Here is a 21,098-nt window from a genome sequence, read left to right on the forward strand (position 1 = left end):
CTGGCCGCTCTCATCTTTCTCTCTGGCAGCAGCATTCTAGATTGTATTCAAAAATGTATTCACCCAGGGTGAAGCGCTCGACTGACCAATCAGGACAAAGAGATCTTCGGTCTCCGATTGGTCGTTGATCAAAGTGCGATATTTGACTGACCAATCGGAGACCGAGGATTTTCTTTGTTCTGATTGTTCAATAGTAGGTGAACATATATCCGAACATAATCTAGAATGCTGTCATGTGTTATGTATTTATGAATGAATATGTGCGAATTAATTAAGAATAGAAATGTCAAATGCACGATGATATTTACATCGTGAGTAAATATTGGCCATTTATATTGGAGTAGAAAGATGTTCTGTACCATAATTAGATTTTCTGTATTTAACATGAAATAAAGTTTTGGAGAGAAGAAAAGATTGAAAAAAAGTATAGAAATGGATATTTGAAAAAAAAAATAAATGACATCTGAGTGGCATCTAACAATAAAGCTAAAATCAGTTTAAAGATTAATATTCGGTTATATGTGTATACTTTTATTCTTATTACACATGAAAAATTTTATAAATTAAGCTTGTTTAAAAATTATAGTAATTGAAATTACGAATGCACGATGATTAGAATGATTAAATCTTCGTGACAATCACTGGATCACGTATAAAGCATGTGATTTAAGATCATATATTATTGACGACCTTTGTATGTAAAAAGAAAAAAAAGGAAAATGCTTTTGAATTTTTGTGATCCTCGCTTACGTCCAGAAATCAAATGCAGTACCATCAGCACAGAAGGATATGATGTGACCAATTTGATAAGCGACTCTTGCAAAGGATTTTTGGCATATTCCTGCATTAAACCGCCAATTCACATTGACATCACATTTCTTTGTAACATCAGGATAAATCATATATTGATTTGGCCATCCATTGGATCACAGAAGTCATCAGGCTTTCAGCTTTATTCTAAAAACACCAATGATCACAGTAGCCCATTTACTTTATTGTCTAGTGGATTTTTAAGCACTTCTGATGCTGGACTGTTATTTCATCCGAGTGACATTGATCCTGCAAAAATTTTTGCACCACCAAATTTCTTAAAACGTTATATTAAATTGTCAATGCAGCACTTGACTATGTATACTAATGTTTTACGAATAACAATATGTAAAACAGAAAACTCGGTACCAGCATTAGGGAAAATTGAAGTTTGGGGAACAGTATCACCTCGTTGTGGGAAAGATGTTGTGGCAAGTGTGTACACTTTATGGACCAAACATCAAGCCACATTGCCTGTAAGCGAGACTAAAACTGAGACTACTACAAATATTACTGACAATAGGTATGCATATATTTATATATAATATTAGTACATTACATATCTGTTGTTAACTAATACAGATATTTTTCATGCATTCCAGACAAGAGAATAAAGTGATGTTTGAAGTTCCTGAAAGTTTCTTAGATCCCATTACATGGGAGATAATGACTCAGCCGATTATATTACCTAGTGGCAAAGTAATAGATCAAACCACATTAGAAAAGCATGGACAGAATGAAGCAATCTGGGGTAGACCATTATCAGATCCATTTACTGGCATTGTATTTAATGAACATCGTAAACCAATTATGGCAACTGCATTGAAGTCGAGAATTGATAAATTTCTGTTGGATAATAGTAATTCGAATGAAATAAAAAATATACCAAGAGTTTTAGGCCATAATTCAACTTCAACTGTAGCAGGAGACAGAAGGATAATTAAAGTATCAAAGTGTGTGCTAAACAAAAATTTACTAAAGAGGACTGTCAAAGATGCTAAATTAGATGCATGCAAGCAAACAATGAATGCTTATTCACAGCAAACAAAGAAATTTTGCCATCAACTGCCAGCAGTTATTGTATGTCCCAAACAATCCACTGCCAATACTAATGTAAGATCAAAGCAAAGTTCAAGTTCTTCTAAACTAGTTCATAATAATTCTTATAATCATAGAAGTGATAAATCAGAAAGATTGGTGGAAACTGACATTGACAATTCTCTAGATGGCAATGTAAAGATTCTATTGTCAAATATTAAACGTTTTAGTGCACCAGAAAAAGTAGAGTTACATAATATATCTAATGATTGTAAATGTTGTAATAATAGTATTCTTTATAAACTTCCATGTAAACATGTAATATGCAGAAAAGTATTATTATCTATTGAGAATAGTCAGTGTAAATCTTGTGGACTTTCTTACAAACTGAGTGACATTGAACGAATTCATGACGATATTTTAAATAGATAATAGAAAAATTGTATAATGTTATGAATATATATTATCAATAATAGAATATTTCAGTTCTTGCTCAATTCTTCAGCTTTATGGATGTAACTCGAATTTTTTCACATTTATTATTTGTCAAATTTTATCCATGTGTGTGAGGAGGGTATGCAAAATATATTATCGTAACACATTGAACCATTCGAGATCAATGTTACATCATTCATGATAATTCCAATGATAAAATTCCTCGCAACATTTTGGCACATACAATATAGTTTACATTTATGTAAAGTCGAAATTACATGTGTGTAAATAATGTTTATAAAAATTTTTGTTTTTCTATCTCAATATATGATATATTATAACTTATAAATAAAGTTTATACATGTGCTTTTCTTTAATTTGTACGTTTTCGTATGAGTTAATAAGCAACGCGTTATTTTAAATATTTTTTACAATTGTAAAATATTTTAAATCTTTATATAATATATCGATAATAAATTTATGCTATATAGTCGTAATAAACATTTTGTATGTAAAACGATATATAAAGCGTCAATTATGCAATATATATTTAATAAAAATTATAAATATGGTTATTCAAATGGAATATTAATTGTTTACTTGGGTATTTGAAAATTTCTTTCTCGTTATAATACTATTATCACTTTAATAACTTCTCGAAACAAATTTTCCAAAAGTACATATAAAATTTAAGTTTCAATACCCAAAGAAAACATTTTGAATACATTTGATTCATACAGAATTATTTGGAATATTTTCTCTCTCAGTCACTGCAGTTAATAATAAATAATGTTTGAAAGTATTACATTCATTACAGAACAGCGAAACCAGAACCCTGATTTTGTCGCTTGGCAATGTTGAACAATGATAGTAAGTAATTACGAGTGTCTGGACAAACGTAAAAAGTAAGTGTATGTTCTGGATGTGAAGACGTTTTCTCCAAGGTGTCAGACTGTCTGTCACTATTGGTTGATACACTGGCCAAGCCAGTGCTGCTTGTCCTCACGTACTCTTCAACTCGCGCTCTCATTTCTTGATTCATCTTAAAAAGTTTACGTTTACATTAGTCCTCATGACTTGATTATAAGCTAAGGCATAAAATCAGGATCATTTTACCTCGTGTTCGACTGGCGATAGAGGTCTGCTCGACTGCGTCGCGGCTGGTGGACAATACAAGCATAACATGGTCGATTCCGTGACATGATCAACGCTCGTCAATTCTCTCAACGAGAATATTCGTTCTACGCTGTCCTCTGCCATGTTAACGAGTAATAGAGCTTGTCGCGTGAGGACGAGTGTCATCGGGCGATTGCTACCCTGGTGAATGACGTAATCTGCACTGGTCACGTGAAGAATACTGTCGTGGCTATGATCGAGCAAGGGTGACAAACGCCAGGTGTATCGCACGGATGTGCTATTATTGCCAGTAGTATATTGCACGATTGGTCTCTGACGTGGCTGTTAGAAAAACGAACAAAAATCAGATTGAGTTGACAAATCGCAAAAAAACAAATTTTTATTAAGAGTTTAACTAGGCTCTGTAATATATAAATATAAATTTAACATATATAAGATAGGCAATAAGAGCCAAATCGCGGATGACAGTGCGTTATTCTAAACGAAACTAAATTTTTTCGTTAGAATTAAATACCTGTGCACAAGGCACCAAATTTTTACTTGGACACGGCCAAGATATAAAATTGGAATAATCTCTACAAGAGATTTTTAATTCCATGTATCCCCTATTCCCCCTAAAGAAATAAATTCTTTAGGGGGAATAGGGGATACATGGAATTAAAAATCTCTTGTAGAGATTATTCCAATTTTATATCTTGGCCGTGTCCAAGTAAAAATTTGGTGCCTTGTGCACAGGTATTTAATTCTAACGAAAAAATTTAGTTTCGTTTAGAATAACGCACTGTCATCCGCGATTTGGCTCTTCTTGCCTATCTTATATATGTTAAATTTATATTTATATATTACAGAGCCTAGTTAAACTCTTAATTTATACACGCTGGCTTAAAGGCGTTTATTTACCAACATTAATATATATAACAGAGAAAAGTATAGAATCGAAAGGATCTGAATAGCTCAGTTGGAAGAGCAGTCGCCCGGCAAGCGAAAGGTCTCGGGTTCGATTCCCGATTCTGCGACTTTCGGATCTATATTTTTCTCTCGCACTTTATTTCTTTAGGGGGAATAGGGGATACATGGAATTAAAAATCTCTTGTAGAGATTATTCCAATTTTATATCTTGGCCGTGTCCAAGTAAAAATTTGGTGCCTTGTGCACAGGTATTTAATTCTAACGAAAAAATTTAGTTTCGTTTAGAATAACGCACTGTCATCCGCGATTTGGCTCTTATTGCCTATCTTATATATGTTAAATTTATATTTATATATTACAGAGCCTAGTTAAACTCTTAATTTATACACGCTGGCTTAAAGGCGTTTATTTACCAACATTAATATATATAACAGAGAAAAGTATAGAATCGAAAGGATCTGAATAGCTCAGTTGGAAGAGCAGTCGCCCGGCAAGCGAAAGGTCTCGGGTTCGATTCCCGATTCTGCGACTTTCGGATCTATATTTTTCTCTCGCACTTTATTTCTTTAGGGGGAATAGGGGATACATGGAATTAAAAATCTCTTGTAGAGATTATTCCAATTTTATATCTTGGCCGTGTCCAAGTAAAAATTTGGTGCCTTGTGCACAGGTATTTAATTCTAACGAAAAAATTTAGTTTCGTTTAGAATAACGCACTGTCATCCGCGATTTGGCTCTTATTGCCTATCTTATATATGTTAAATTTATATTTAAATTTTTATTATTTTACCGTAGGCAAGGAATTCCATCCAGCTCCCTGTAATAATCCTTGACCAGTAAGAGCGACCAATTCCGCAGCACCGCTCAGTGGTTTAGTTACGACGCCGACTAAACCGAGTCCGACTCCGGTGACTAAACTCTTGGTGGTTGCCTCGCCTGACCACACTTGCTGCAGAGGATGATGCGCCAAGCCAGCCACGGCCGCTGATTAGTAATTAACAGTTAGTAATTATACACGACGAAGAAATTTAAGAACAAAAAAGAAAGGAATGATTACCGAGTAAACTCATTCCGAGACCAGTTAAACCCTGATAAAGTCCTTGCGCCATGCCTTGAGGACGCATTCTGCGCGACTCTTCTTGTCGCTGAAGATGTTCCTCATCTAACGTTAAACGATCCAAGTTTCTTGCGACGCTGGATGCCAGTTTCGTTACGGAATTTACCGTACCTACGAGAGGGAACACTATGCAGTTATATATTTTCTTATTATATATTTTTAAGTAATCAGAATAATGAGAAAAAAAATAATTTCTACACCTGCTGTAACGTGTTTCATTAAACTGGCTGACCCGTGTGTGATTCCAACGATGAAACCCCATGGACCTTGCAAAAGTCCTTGAAACGGTAGCGAAACGAAGTCTCTGAGCCCGGATCCAAGTGCTTGCGCCAAACCTCCCGGTGATCCGAGTATTTCTAATGATCCCACTACCCAACCTGATCACATAAAACAAGCATAATTTCGTTACTATATATATAACAAAAAAATAAGAATAATTTGCATGTATCGCCAACCTGCTCCGAATATAGCGCCGGACAAGTAATGCATAGTAAGTGCATTGCCAAGCCTGTAAGGGGTGGTCAGCAGATTCTTCCTTTCGAAAGTACCGAAGTACAACGGGGAATGATCCAGAGCGACGTATAATCGTACAGAGGTGTGGACGCTCAACAAAATAGACAGCGGCTCTATTATAAAATTTTGCAATCTCAACGGCTTGCTCAAGATTTTCGAGTCGATCATGATGTAGTCCGGTATGTACATTGCGTTCGCAATAGCTATCGTTTGTATCCTCTTAGGACTGTCATTTAATACCAAACGCGGCGGTATCATCGTAGTTGCGTAATCCAACAATTGCGTTATATACGTGTCCTCGATATATGCGCTAATTGGTGCAATTCTCATGCGATATTCCTTTGATGCTGCAACAAAAATATATCCACGTGAACTAAACATTTATCTACTTAAAACATTATTTATTATATATTTATTTTCTAGATAAATATTTGTTTCATGTAAAATACATACCTATCATACATCCGTTTACTTCCCAGACGTACTCGACAGTTATTAAAGAATCTTGTTTGATTTTCTCTATATTCGTCAGTAAACAATTATTGCTGTAAAATATCATCTCCCTATTGGGCAATGGATTCTGATTTATCAATACTACAGGAAAGTCGAAACCTCCCTGATCGAATAATTGATTATCCAATTGCAAGTCACCTATGTAGCAATTTAGATTAATAAATTTGGCCTTTGAATTTACAGTGACAACTAAATCCGTCATGGACAGACTCGCGACTTCGATTTTCTGGGCATTTTCATTGATGTCATGAAGAATGACGATGGTACACGCATGCAGGTAAACCGTTACAGAGCCTTCTCTAGGATTTGTCGAAATGACATTGCTGGAGGACTTGGATTGATTTTCATCAGGGTGAGTTTTCTCCGTCATTTTCGGAATCAACTGCTTCGACGACGATGAAACATTCGATTCCATCGGTAAGACGTCTTCTTGAGCAGAGAAGAAACTCGTCAGCGATGTTGAACTACTTGAACTTTGTATATACGGCAACAGTTTATCCTCTTCTGATCTTTTCAAGGGCGCGATTGTATCGTGATCCTTTGACGTGCTCTTCTTCCGTAGTAATCTGCTTCTAATATCTTGAGCGGATATTTCGATCTGAGAGATAGGCACGATGCTGATGTGAGTTGTATAACAACGATTCTGCATTATTAGCTTCACGTCGCCGTAGGAGGGCAATCGCAGATATTGATCCATCGGTGTAGACGATAATGCGGACAGATTCACGCCTCTCGACCATTTTAAACTTGTTTTTTCTATCACCTGATCGTTTTGTACGGTAGAAAATAACAGCACGTTTGACGTGCTTGGAACAACAGTGTCAGGTAGTCTGTTACTGACGCAGGGAAGGGAATAATGAAATATTGCTCCGCTATCAACTTCGCACATCCATGTAAAATGGACAGTATCCGGTAATATTTCGTTTCCTTTTTCATCAGCTTGTCCCAGCAGGATCTTGAAGCCGCAAGCGTTCTCGACCAACAATTGTGGATGATCGTCGTTATGTATCACGACGAACGTGGTACCTTTATCTTCTTGCGTTGTCACAATAACAGGCAAGGTCGAGGAACCGTTTGGAATTGCAACGGATTTCCGGCTCATCGTTTGGTCCACTCTAATCGGACAGGACCATTTGTGACCGAGGCTGAGAGATACATACAATACGAGCGGTTCCACATTGCTCTCCGTGTACAGCGTGTACCATTGTACGATTGGTGTACCCTGTTGTTGATCCTCAGACGGCGAGATATTCAGGCTACAAGGGGTGAGATCGTGCGGCAGCTGCAGATCTCTCGCTTCCTCGTGCACCGCAAACGTGGCCACGCACAATTCTTGAGATGTCAGATTAGCGATCACGTGGCTGCTCGAGATTCGCACGAGACGCATATCCTCGTGCATGGAGGAACCGATGTTCAAGATGGACACGCTTGTGCCGCAGTCCACAAACGTCTTGATGTTTCCGTTCACCGGTATTATGCCGTTGATTCGCGGCATGTAGAAGCTTTGGCTCCAGTCGGGTCGCGCCAACTGCAGTGTCTGTGACGTGTAGTAAGTATCGCCGATTCCCACGCCTACGTAAAAAGTGCCTTCCAACTTGGGTGGTGTAACTATGCTGTAGTGAGGGATCTGGCACAGCTCTGTATCCTCCGACACTAGCGAGATATGACAACCTAGTGAATTCATTACGAAGCACCAAGGCTGTAGTTCCAACAACAAGGTACTAGAGACCAGTCCTGCATCTTGGTATTTCACCTGTACGTGCGTCTGCGGCTGCTCTGCAGATATCCATTCCTCCCCTGTGTCGTCTCCTTGAAAAGGCCATTTCGCGTCGTCCTTTCGGTCTTTGAGATCTCGCAGAATTTTGTCGATATCCTCGACGTCGGGTCTTCTCAAGAACTTTCGCTGATTCACCGAGCTGTACGAGAGCGGCACATAGGGATTCGATGCACAGACACCGGATTCTAGTTGAAACGTCAGCTGATGAAAGTGCTCAAACGTACCAGGGCAGTAGAGTTGCTGACACTCGCCGCGACCGTTGACCATCGTGCTCAACGACGTCTTCAAGGACGGAGTTTCCATCTGAACTCTAACTGATACCGGTAAATGCGATCTAATCATATAAAGCGGACTCAGTACCGCGAGAATCTTCACCTTGTCCTGTATCGTCTGCGTTACAATCCGTACCCAGATACTTAGAAATTGACCGCGTTCTTGAAGCGGTACTTTTACGAGCCAGGGCTGGCCCCATTTGACGTTTGGTTGCAGAGGAATGTCGCCGGTCCAAGATAAGTGCGTCAGGTTGGTGAAACGCAGCCGCATAGCCATCTTTTTATTATTTTCAAGCATAATAGATGAAGGAAAACTCTTACCAGGTATGGGGTATACCTCCTTCGAGACCGTTACTTTAGAGCCGACATCTGTCTCGTACTTTACCAATCTCATTTCAAAATTATCTATCAGTTGATTGGAAATTACGAGCTGCCCTGAGAACGTTACAAGCTTCTGCGTAGTGGAAAGTGACGTAACATTGACAAAAATCACCGTGCCGGTCATCGAATTATTGAATTCTATCACGTGGATTCCATCTGTATTGACAGGAAAAGGTCGACTCCACACCCAAGCGTTTTCTTCGATCGATATTCGTATCATCTGATTGCCAATCTGTCGCCACGAGTAAAAATTACACTGTCTGCTTTCGAGAAGTATACTGTCGCCGGTGCCACTTTGACCAAAACGGATAGGTACATTGCTATCGTTGGCAATTACATAACGCGTCAGGACAATCACATTTTTCTCCTCTTCGTCGAAAGACGCCAGCCATAGTCGGGTGGAGACCGTAAGAGTATGAATGATCGCCGGACCCAATTTCAGCGTAAACGGGTTGCTCGTTAACGATGCGTCTATCTTGTCCGATAATGACAATTGTAATCTTCCTTCCAGGGAATCCAACACCTCTTGCATGGTCAAATGACTGTAATCTAACACGTGTATGCTTAAGGTACCGCCGATATCGATTAACGTGGAATCGTCCACCCATTTGTTAAGCACCAGAACAGCCCCTTTTTGTTCCATGGACATGAAACATTGTATCTCAGGGATCCTCCCGTTCAGCATGTACCTATCCAACGGTGGTGGCAGATTACTGTACACAGACGTATCGATATGATTGTACAGAGACACGTGAAGCACACCGATATTTAAAGCGATCTGCACGTTGGGTATTAACAGAGGATTAAAGTAAGAATCGATGCGCAAACAAGCTGCGAGGGCTCGCGCGGAAACGATGCTTCTGGAGAGCGATCGCTTGTTGTTGGAAGAAATAATCACGCGCCACACGCAGGCCACCGCACGTGCTGGTGCCCTCTCCGGCAAATCCAATCGATAGGAATCTGTTTCCGATAAGTAAAAATCTGCGTAACGTTGATATGACATGTGACTGTCACTCCAATATTCGAGGATGCAGGAAATTCTGTCGATATAATTGCCATCGGCGTCCATCGTCTGCAACGAATCCTTTTATCTTCAAACTTGTTACTGATTATTTTAATTTACAAATAAAAATAACAAATTGTTTCTTCAATACTTACTTCAAATGGAACAGGAGATATATGTATTCTCGTTAATGTACGCGGTTGCGGATATCTCCAAGCCATCGCTTGCTGAGGATAAGCAAAGAATACTACCTAAGAAAGAATAGAATAAGAAAAGAATAAGTCAGGCACATTATTTTATTTTTATTTAATTTAGTATAATCGTGTTTACTAACTTGATATGGAAAAGGTAACTCGTCCGCAGTGCCATCGACAAATTGGAATGCACCAGCCTTTAAATCATCCTTGTAATGTTGTTCGGTCGATAGTACAATTTGCTTCTCATTTTTATTCTCGCTCGTAGAGAACGAGGCAAATTCGCTTAAGAGCAACTGGCAATCTTGCATGACCATTTTTATAATTTTAATCTGATCAGGTCCAAAATCAAGATATAGACTTTCACTGTCTGCCTGTATCTGTATCTGCGGAATCACTTCGCTGTTGTACGAAGATTCCCAAAGTAAGCAGGTTGTTATGTTGCAACACCATGGATTTAATAATACTTTGATATTTCCGTTTAAGATCGCAGATATAATAAAGGAATCTATGGATAAGTTTGAATATATCCTGTCCGGTCTCACGAGTGTCGACAGATTCCCGTTTAACGATGCTAAACTTGTAATAATTTCTGCTCCGGTGTCAGTCTTTAAAGATAATACGATTAGTTTTGTACTTAAATGTAGATCAGGTACACTGAATTTTTTCGATTTTGTCGGTGCTACTAAATTTTGAGAATCTGCAGCCTCTTTTTTCTTGGTTGATACTTGCGTAACGTCGCGGTCCATGAAACACGATAATACCTGAAGCGAACGTAAAATAGAGTGGTCGTAAATATACGCATAGATGTTACGCATTTTTTAATTTCATGGCATACCTTATTCCGTATATTATAAAGCTGATTGAGCCGAGATAAAGAGAGATGTATTTTTGTCGGCCTTCCCATTTCAATAAAAAATTGTCGATTTTTGCCTAGAATCATCTCTGATTTTATTGTAACAAAAGAAGGTGGAATACCCGTGTCTGGATGTGGATCTCCGTGCTTCGTTTCTATCATAAAAATTTTGAAATCCTTTTCAGTTGGTATCATGTTTAGATTTTGGGCTTCACCAAGTGATGTCGTTATGTCAAAACAGGATATCTATAAACCGACAATAATATTAATTAAGAGATACAAATTCAAGTTAAGCGTCAATTAATATATTAATTGTTGTTTTTTAAGCTAAAAAATGCATACTTGAATTTTTTTAAATAAATGTTGCTGAGAAAAGTAAATATTCGGTTGATTAATCATTAAATAAAATAATGGCTGTTTTAAATTATCGTTATCGTCTTCACAATCAATTTTATGTATATCCTGAAAAAAATATATCAATAATTAATAAAATACTATAATTAAAATGATAATAACTATTAATTATAAATTACTATTACTCACTACATTATCCTCTAAATCAAGGAATGCATTGTGAACTTCATATAAAATAAGCGTTATCTTTCCACAATTTACTAAAAATTCAAATGGTGGAAATATCATGGTTTCAGCAACCGCAGATCTTCCCTGAAAATTATTATTTTTAGAGCAAATTGATAATTCGTAAAGCGTTATTTCTGTGCACTAGAATATAACGTATAACTTACAATTACTGTCGAATGTACACTGGACATTTCAAAATCAACACCACTGTCTTTCATATAATCGATATCTATTGAATCATCTAATGTCTGTTTTAACCCACTGATAGGTTTTATGCCTTGAGAGCCTGAAGGAAACTTTTGAACTGTATTATTGAAACTATTTTGATCTTCTGTCTTCTCAAAACTTCCAGACAATAGCGTTACAAATTCATTATTGAGTGTCGATATTAATTTAATTTGATCCAAATTTATTGTCAATTCTATGTCTGTAATGCAATTCACTTCTATAGCACTTCCACACACTATCGTGTCATTTTTAAATATGACAGCTGGTGCAATGATCAAGCAGAGATCAAATCTAAAATTAAACATTAAAGTTAGAAAATTTAATTAGCTCAATATATGATTTCTAATCATTTCTATACATATATATGCATTAATTATATTACTTTGTTAATACAGGAGATGTAGAGAAATATGGATCGAGACTACTACCATTTCCGAGTTTATTCCATTCCAATGCAGGATTCTCATTCATTGTATATAAGTATGATTGAGACATCCTCTGAAAATATTCATAGAGTTTATATAATTATCAAATCTGTATATTAATGTATTTCCAGAAAGTTTTTTTAAGTTTCGAATAAGATATAAAAAATATGCAGATATATGTAACATAAAATGTCTCTGCTTAATAAACCTTATTAATGCTTAGTTGATAATTTCTCCATGTGGTAGTATATGCACACACTCCTTTAACACTAATTTGATACTGACGATCTTCCACGGCCGAACCTGGTACATTTAATATATTTGCTTGCGCAGCCAATTGATATATGTCAGTTCGCAATGGAGTTCTGCAAATTGGATTTTCCGCATCCGGCGTGATACGAATTCCGTCCAACTATAAAAAATCTCGATATAAAATAATTTAAACAATATATCATTAGGGAAGTAGAAAAGTTTTTCAAAAATAAAATGTTTTAAAACCTGGAGCATCAGTAAATCGTGTTGTAATTTATTTGCATGACTTAAGGCTGGCATCAGAAGTCGAAAACCTTTAAACTCCAAATGTATCAATGGTAATGATTCATTATTCAGAGTAATTATACCAGTTAATGGCGTTGACGTGCTTTTACCACGAGTGACTTCCGCACTTTTCTCGATAGAACCGAGACGTGCAAAAGGTTTTACCAATTGGGTGTATTTACCAATTACACTGAGTGGTAGGATTATATCGACCATTTGCATTTTGATAAATATTTCAGAAATATAGCCGTTCATAGACAACGTCGAATCAATCAGCATTTCTTTCTAAATGTTCGAGAGAATTATTATTAATAATTCACATGTAATTGTAATTGTGAGAATTCTTTCTTCTAATTTAAACGAGATTGCAAATATTCTACCTTTTGTAATTTGTAACGTTTATGGGTACCCCAACGAGTGTACACATTTCCTGATTTTGCACGAGTAAGTGTAAAACTTAGAAAACCCGAATCATCACCTTTCTCTAAATTATCTTCCCTTCCACAAAGTACTAGTCCAGCATATTCGCCAGCATCCCAATTTAATGCGTGTGGACCTCTATTAAATCATAATATGAATACAATACAAATTAACAAAAGCATTGAGTGTAATCATAAAGAAATTATCTTCGCTAAGAAAAATAATACATGTATATATCTATAAAAATATTTTATAAAAATAATATTAATTTACCTGATATAATGTAATATCGTAGCTGTTGTTATTTTACTTTTTAATTGCATGTAGACCGATTGTAAGTCTAAGGATGTTATAATATCCTCCAGTTCCAACATCAATTTTAAAGAAGATCCATCTTCTTCCATAATGTATAATTTAACTGCTTCCTTTGTTATAGTCCACTGAATCCATGCTGTTACAACTAAAGTGTCTTTCTCTGTAAAAGTTATATATTAATTACAAAAATAAATATAAGAGACAAATATAAAATAAATATAAGAGACAAATATATTTAATTAAAAAATAAATATAAGAGACAAATATATTTGTAATTCACCGTATCCTAAATCGTCTTTTGATGTAGATATGGTTGAATTAGTAGTTGTATCTTCTTGATACATTATTTGTGTCGGAGTGGACGGAGTTTGAGGTATGGCAGGGAGAACAATTTGCATTTCATTGCTCATCTGTCGTACAATCGTGTTACTTTCTCGAGAATCGTATAGAGTTTGTAATATTTTTATGATATTTAAAACTATATTGCTCATGAAGACAACCTGAAAAATTCATTTCAAAATCATACATCTTTATGTTATATTATGTCAATATTATTAAAAAAAAATAGAGATTTATAATTAATACCTGTTCCTCTGAAAGTGAAATAAAGATAGGAGAATTATCAATATGTACGCAAATACTTAAAGCAGTAAGTGTATTTGCTTGAATTGCAGCTGTCTTAGTTGTAAGAGCTACTGTAGCGTTTAATGTAACTTTCTTTATAAAATTCTTTTGTGTTCTCTGTTGCAATGTGTAACAATGAAAGTCTATAAGGCTTAATGTCCATGGAAAGCTTTGTGTTGCTAAAAAATAGTAACAGTAATAAACATTTATTTTTATCACACATATATATATATATATATATATATATAAAATAGCAAGTTTTTTTCTAAATTATATAAAGAAACTTACGAGATGCCCACATAGATTCTGGCAGTTTGACAGGAAGATTTTGTAGATATGGGTTCAATGAATCGGCATTCAAATTAGACGAGTGTATAAGAAGACTTGGTAGTTTTATTATCATTATTTCTAAATCTTCATTCTCTATTAAGGCTCTGTCTTTGGCTTGTTCTATGCCTTGTGTAATATATTTTATTAATTATTTTTATAAATTATATATACATATAAAATGCATTAATATTTATCAAAAAGATAAGAATGAATAGAATGACTCTGTGAATGGATCTAAGAATTCAATCCTTTTGTCTTAAATTATTTTTTACTTAATAATTATAAAATTATTTACCATCAGCACCAATGCCACTCATTGTATTGGATGGTATGTAAATGATAATATGCCCTATGTAACCATTTAGCACAAGATTGCACCACCACGAATACGATTCTGCTAATTTGACCAATATTCCCGATTTCTGTAATATTTACCATAAATTACTTATTTCTCTCTTTAATGATTAATCTTTAATAATGATTGATACAATCATTATCTATCTATATGTAATGTATTTTTGCAATATAATTTTTTAATACCTGTTGTTCTTCGTCTGTTTTAGATTCAGTTTTCTTTTGCGTTTCATCGTACCGCAGTGTTTTCGACTTTTCTGTCACAGCTGATCTCTTTTTTTCTTTGTCTGACGAACTATGCACACTTTCGTATAGACTTGGAAATGTTTTTTTTCTAGTACCTGTATCGGACGATGTACCTTCGGTGATCAATTGTTGGCTATCTGAACGTAATACATGTACGCTTCCTGATTTATGATATGTGGCACGATACTTTAACCATTCAAAGAAAAGTGGATCTAACGAAGCTCTGATTTCAGAAATTTTAAACGAAACAAGTGATGGATGTGTATGGGTATGCAGTTCGACATTTTTAGGAAACTGCACTACACTAGATAAAAGTGGTACATTTTCTGTGTCACTAAAAATATAAAGATTCATTAATCGAGATTTCTCAAATTCTTGTGTACACATGTTATTGATACATAATATATGTATATACGAACTTGTTGTCATAATTTTCTGGACCCGAAAAAATAAAAGCTTGTTGTGAATCATTGAGAGCAAATATTTTTATAGAGCTTACATTCATTTCGTTTGATATCATAACGGAAGATGATACATTTTTACACATTATATTTTCTAAGTATAGCTCTAAGTACACTGGACCTGCAACAAATAAAAAAAAATGTATAATTGTATTTAAAAAAAAAAATATACCATTAAACCACATTAAAATATTTACATTATTCACATACTTTTCTCTTGACAGGCGTCATTAAAAAGAGTAGAACAGATAAGTGGATTTGTTGTATCTGCAGAACTAAAAATAGAAGTTGCTATAGATACAGCAGCCATTAATTTTGCCTTAGTCCCTGTGATGGTAACACTATCCGATTGAGAAGAGTATGATTTTTGAACCATATCTATGTCTCGCCAATATTGAGGATATAATAACATTTTTAAAGAAGCTTCCACTGAGAAAGGCATTACTATTGAAGTATCACAAGTTTTTGTCAAATGAAGTTGACTTTTCACTCCAGTTATCTATATAAATATTCCAATATTAGAAGATCTGTTACCAAAATGTTCATAATAATTATATAAATATTCGATTTACTTGTATATCAGTAATTGCGTGGCATTGAGTAAACATTTCCGGTTGTAAATCTGTTAATTTTGACGCACAAGCCACGAGTCTGAACGGATACATAGGCTGAATTATAGTGGCAATTGCTTCGTCGCATTCAATGCTTACAAAAGGATCATCCGTAAGAGCTGGAGATAATGGAGTGGTCTGGAAAGAGACAAATTATTCATAAATATAATTAACATAATTATTAAAATTAAGAATTTTATATAATTATTAAAATATTTAAAAAATATAATAGCTACTTTACCCGAGCTTCGACAATTTTACGTTGTCGCGGCACTCCCGTGACGCAATGATCTGCCAGTTGTAATTGCAGTGACGCTGTTTTTAATATTAACTTTGTTTCCGTCATCGATACATTCTCTCTGAGTGCTTCGTACTCTTCTAATGTAACTGGAGGTAATTCATCAATGAGAGGATCTAAAATCAAAATTTATATGTAAATATGTCTTCTAAATTAGAAATATGTTTTCTAAATAGAAATTTATAACTTTTTTATTTGGTGTAAGATTGCAATTAAACTAAAATATATCTCAACATCAATACTCACCAGGTTTTATTACAATGTAGGGACTATAATCATATTTTGCTGCAGCTTGTTTGATAGTATCAATACGATGAAAAATACCAGAGCATATTCTAATTGTCAGATCTCCTGACAGATATCTTATTATCCTGCGTTCCTGAAAATTGCTGTAAAAAATCGTTTATAGAAATTATTTGTTTCATAGCTATCGAGTTCTTTTAAACACTTGTATTCACCTGTATTCAAAGTTTGATCCAAACTCGAGCAGTCTTTCAGGTGTTATATCATCAGGCAATTCCACACAATAAACATAATCCATCACGAATGCTGGACATCTTTCTAATAATTTTTCGACTGAAAAAAATTATCAATTATTTGTAAAATATTATATGTATACCTTTAATAGATAATATTACCCGAAGCTATCGTCAAGTGATAATCTATTCCTTGCTTGTAATCTCTCTTCTTCCCCTTATTTTCTATGGCTTCTTTGTCAAACAACGAATCTTTTAGATAATCAATATTCAAGTTCCCAGCTGTTACGTAAAGAGGCGGCTATAATAATAATTTACCTCTCAGACATTCTATCTAATTTTATATCTGATTAAAATAATTAATTGTTTTACCTGTATACCATCAACGACTTCTACATGCCCGCAACTGCATATTCCTCGTGGATAAAGCTGAATGCATGCCACTCCTACTTGAAAGGTTGTCATTGTGATTCCTTGAATTAATGTATCCATCACAACTCCATTTAATCGAAGTGATAGAAGGATTTATATCTAAGTTTCCGAGATTTGTAAAATAATTGCTCTTTGACGCTTTCGACAGTCTGCAAAAATGAGATATATAATAATTTATTTTCAAATTGTATGTAACAAAAATATTTTCATTGAAAATAAATTTATATTGTGTTGATTATACCTTAAATGTTAAAGTAGCATCATCTATATAAACACCTAGGTGTATAGTATGACCAGAATATGCTATTTGTTGTTCAGTAGACCAATTATTATCCCAGTCAACAGGCAAAACAGAAGATACTATGTCCCAAGCCCATCCACCCCATCCAACAACATCGGTTGAAGTTCCGACTACTTGACTTGTATCATCTGAAAATTATTAATATTATATACATATATATAAAATATAAAAAGATATTTGAAACATCATCTAAATGTGATATTAAACCTTGTATAATATCTTCTCTTTCATCCACAGAAATAGAAGATTTTTCCTTGCTTACTGGAAATTGTTTCGTTTGTAATACCATTATCAAGGCCGCTAATCTGAGGAGCATCGGGACTTGTTGTTCGGTCATACTAAACTCCATTTTTTCACAATGAAGATCAAGTCTCGTGATGGATGCTCTCTTTGAAGTGTTACTGTGATAGTTTATAATCATGCGGATTGTCATTGAGCATCGATATAAAACGGGATCCTAAACGAAATGTTAAATTATGATTTAAATTAGCTTTTCTTTGTTTTATATTTTCTACATATTTAAAAAAAAGATATATGTACAAAATATATCAAAAAATAAAATACCTGATATATTTCTATCTTCCCCGATGCATCCATTTTATCTAAACACAATGTCAAATCCTGGATAGTGATAACTTTCCTAAGCATCACTTCCTGAGTATTGACATCTGTAAACATGAATATTTCATATATATATTAATGTTTATAAATAATTCATATAATACATAATTTATATTAATAAAACAAAAAACAATTCTTGTCCTTTAATTATGCATAAAAATACCCACCGGTAAATGCTGGCTCCCACTTATTATCGACAGTTTGCATACTTAATAATTTGACATTTACGCTAAGCACAATATCCTCTTCTACATACTTCAAGATAAGATTATTGCAGTGAATAGTAATATTATTAATAACTTTTGTGATTATACTTTTTATGTACCCAGGTGGAGCTTCCTCTCTATAATGAAAAGTTCAAAGTCTCTTTATTTATATACATATATTTTACCATTTTCAGATGCTAAGCAATCAAATGTATACTAAGCTAATAAAATTTTATGATCATATCAAATTATAAAAAGTAATACTTACTGCACCATCTCCTTTTTCTTTTGTAGTGTCGTTGTATTAGCTTCTGTGATATTCTCATCTTTCAATTTTAAAATGCACTCTATAAAAAAAAAAGTCATTGTTTGATTGTTTCATTTCAAAATATATTTTTAACATATTAAACAGAATTTTTTGTTATCTTACCTATAGTATTAATAGTAACAACTATTGGTTCAGAGGTAATTTTTACCCAAGGAACATGTATCAACAATTCATGTATGTGGCCACTAACAAAGACGAATGGAAGATTAAGTTGCTCTTCCAATACCTCTAATCGTAGATCTAGATTTTGAAATGATGCATCTCCACCCCACAAGGATACCTAAAAAAAAATATTTTTTTTTAAGAATTGTATATTTTATTTAAAAAAGTATTATCAAATTTGTTCTAAATATCATTAATTTAATCAATATTTTGGAACAAAATGTCACTTTATGACAAAAATTTAAAAACATTTCATACAAAATATTTTATCAAATAAATAGACATGTAGAAAACTCATATTTGCTTACCTGTGATTGTTCTGGTTTAAAATTTTTTACATATTTTTCTACATAACTGAGAATTACTGGTGTTATATAAGATTCCAATTTAAACATTGTGTTTGGCAGCGCAAGATAACTATCATATTTTTATAAACTTCTTTCATTAAAAATAGTAAGACTCCGTGTCTCAGATTAGAAATCTTTCTTTGATCTTTTCATGTAATAAATAATGTATTTTATAATTTATATATACCATCTCTCTATTTAATAAAATAGTATGCGATGATTTGGAATGAATACTATATATCCTGCTAAGCATGTAGACTTGTCTGAAAATTATATAAATTTTGTATAAGTTTATTATACATTAGACCAGACATTGATGCTATTGTAAAGAATATAAATATATTTAAACAAATTATAGCTATTAAAAATGATTGATATCTGTATATATTATATATTGATAAAACTTATTTCTTTCAGTATATTAAATAAAAATAAAAAAGAAAACTTTTATAAATGATTTTTAAAATATCAGGGCGTATATTTTCTTATATATATGTTTGAAGTTATTAAAATTATATACTTTTATTAATTTTATCATGTATTCATGTGGCACTTACAAGGGAGAGAAAAGAAATAAATAGAATTATTGTAAAATTAAAAAATAAATAAATTTATTGGCATTAGATTTTCCAGCTAATAGCATTTTCTCATATCTTATTATAATTTAAGAAACCCGAATATTATAAAATACTATAATACAAAGAATCACAGCTGATCGCACCTGTTAAATGACAAGCTACACGACTTTTGTAAAAACACGTCGCGAAACTATTACAACATGAATAACACACTGCGGATATGACAAACGCAGTGATAGCATCAATATTTCGATCTGCGGATGTAATTTACAATTTAAAATTTCAGTTTCTATCGTGACTCTCTCTCTTATGTCTCTATACGGCGACTTCCATTAACCTCTTTTCGCGACAAACCAGCTGTTACATGTCATACGAAAGCAACTATATAACGCATGCGCGTATTAAAAATCTGCTATTTTATAGATCATATATCTTTGATTTATAAAAAATATAATAACTAAAAGACAACATAAATTTTGCAAGCAATCCAATTTTGTAAGATAAATTTCATTTTTTATATATCTTGAAAAAGTTCATATAAAAGGTTATTATAATAAGTAATAAGCTATCTCTTATATATAGAAGACAATAATTAGACGATCTTATGCAAGCTTAATTATATTTATATGATATATATATATATATATATATATATATATATATATTCTATATATCTTATTATGTAATGTATAATATATATTATATAATATTGTAATTTTTATAGGATAAATATAAAAACTTTTCCTAAACATTTCTAATGTTATGAAATGTCTTTCTCTTATCGTCTTTCTATAATAAAAAAAAAAAAATTTTAATCGCGCTGTAAAATATTCGCGGCCGACAATCTCGCAATCTCGCGCGTGATCACAATCGTATGATGTTGGTATATGCGACGCGATCTTTATACGATAATTATCGCCGTAATGACACTAATTAATACACTCACTTGTACCAAAGAAAATAGATCTATTTTCTTTCTTTTACCGGCATATTTGCGCTGATAAGCGCGCAAACGTTTATCGTGAACAATACGAAAGTTCTAGATTGGATTTGAAAATATATTCATTTAGAGCGAAGCGCTCGATTGACCAATCAGGACAAAGAGATTCTTGATCTCCGATTGGTCGTTGATCAAAGTGCGATATTTGATCGACCAATCGGAGCCCGAGGATCTCTTTGTCCTGATTGGTCAATCGAGCGCTTCACCTTGGTTGTATACATTTTTGAACACAATCTAGAATGCTGCTGCCTGCTGCCCTCT

At 33.8% G+C, this 21,098-nt stretch overlaps 2 protein-coding genes across 2 annotated transcripts; one reads left to right on the forward strand and one right to left on the reverse strand.

Moving 5' to 3' along the window:
* Window positions 1-186: 186 nt before the first annotated feature.
* LOC114935976 (RING finger protein 37) lies at window positions 187-2,454 on the forward strand. The gene is made up of 2 exons (XM_029308932.2): window positions 187-1,333; window positions 1,413-2,454. Exons 1-2 carry the CDS (start codon window positions 720-722, stop codon window positions 2,278-2,280), a joined length of 1,482 nt encoding a protein of 493 aa, XP_029164765.2. The 5' UTR covers window positions 187-719; the 3' UTR covers window positions 2,281-2,454.
* Vps13B (vacuolar protein sorting 13B) lies at window positions 1,876-20,207 on the reverse strand. Its single transcript, XM_085486736.1, is given in 40 exon segments — window positions 1,876-3,325; window positions 3,400-3,741; window positions 5,120-5,313; window positions 5,387-5,557; window positions 5,647-5,823; window positions 5,902-6,306; window positions 6,413-9,974; window positions 10,061-10,156; window positions 10,240-10,863; window positions 10,938-11,201; window positions 11,298-11,417; window positions 11,499-11,621; window positions 11,702-12,056; window positions 12,148-12,263; window positions 12,399-12,602; window positions 12,689-13,012; window positions 13,108-13,285; window positions 13,421-13,622; window positions 13,743-13,962; window positions 14,048-14,265; window positions 14,375-14,542; window positions 14,712-14,838; window positions 14,957-15,350; window positions 15,436-15,598; window positions 15,688-15,976; window positions 16,050-16,226; window positions 16,330-16,502; window positions 16,633-16,775; window positions 16,845-16,962; window positions 17,025-17,163; window positions 17,235-17,380; window positions 17,383-17,443; window positions 17,536-17,723; window positions 17,803-18,052; window positions 18,160-18,263; window positions 18,384-18,559; window positions 18,691-18,769; window positions 18,853-19,030; window positions 19,221-19,522; window positions 19,981-20,207. Coding segments are annotated over 39 exon segments (11,286 nt in total). The 5' UTR covers window positions 19,308-19,522; window positions 19,981-20,207; the 3' UTR covers window positions 1,876-3,094.
* Window positions 20,208-21,098: the final 891 nt, after the last annotated feature.

This window comes from Nylanderia fulva, unplaced genomic scaffold (genome assembly GCF_048542155.1).
Source record: "Nylanderia fulva isolate GAGA-0341 unplaced genomic scaffold, ASM4854215v1 Scaffold47, whole genome shotgun sequence".
Lineage (NCBI taxonomy): Eukaryota > Metazoa > Arthropoda > Insecta > Hymenoptera > Formicidae > Nylanderia > Nylanderia fulva.

Coding starts and splice junctions, on each gene's coding strand:
- LOC114935976 (XM_029308932.2), top strand. CDS start 720: ATGCTTTTGAATTTTTGTGATCCTCGCTTACGTCCAGAAATCAAATGC. Junction 1,334..1,412: donor ACAAATATTACTGACAATAG/GTATGCATATAT, acceptor CATGCATTCCAG/ACAAGAGAATAAAGTGATGT.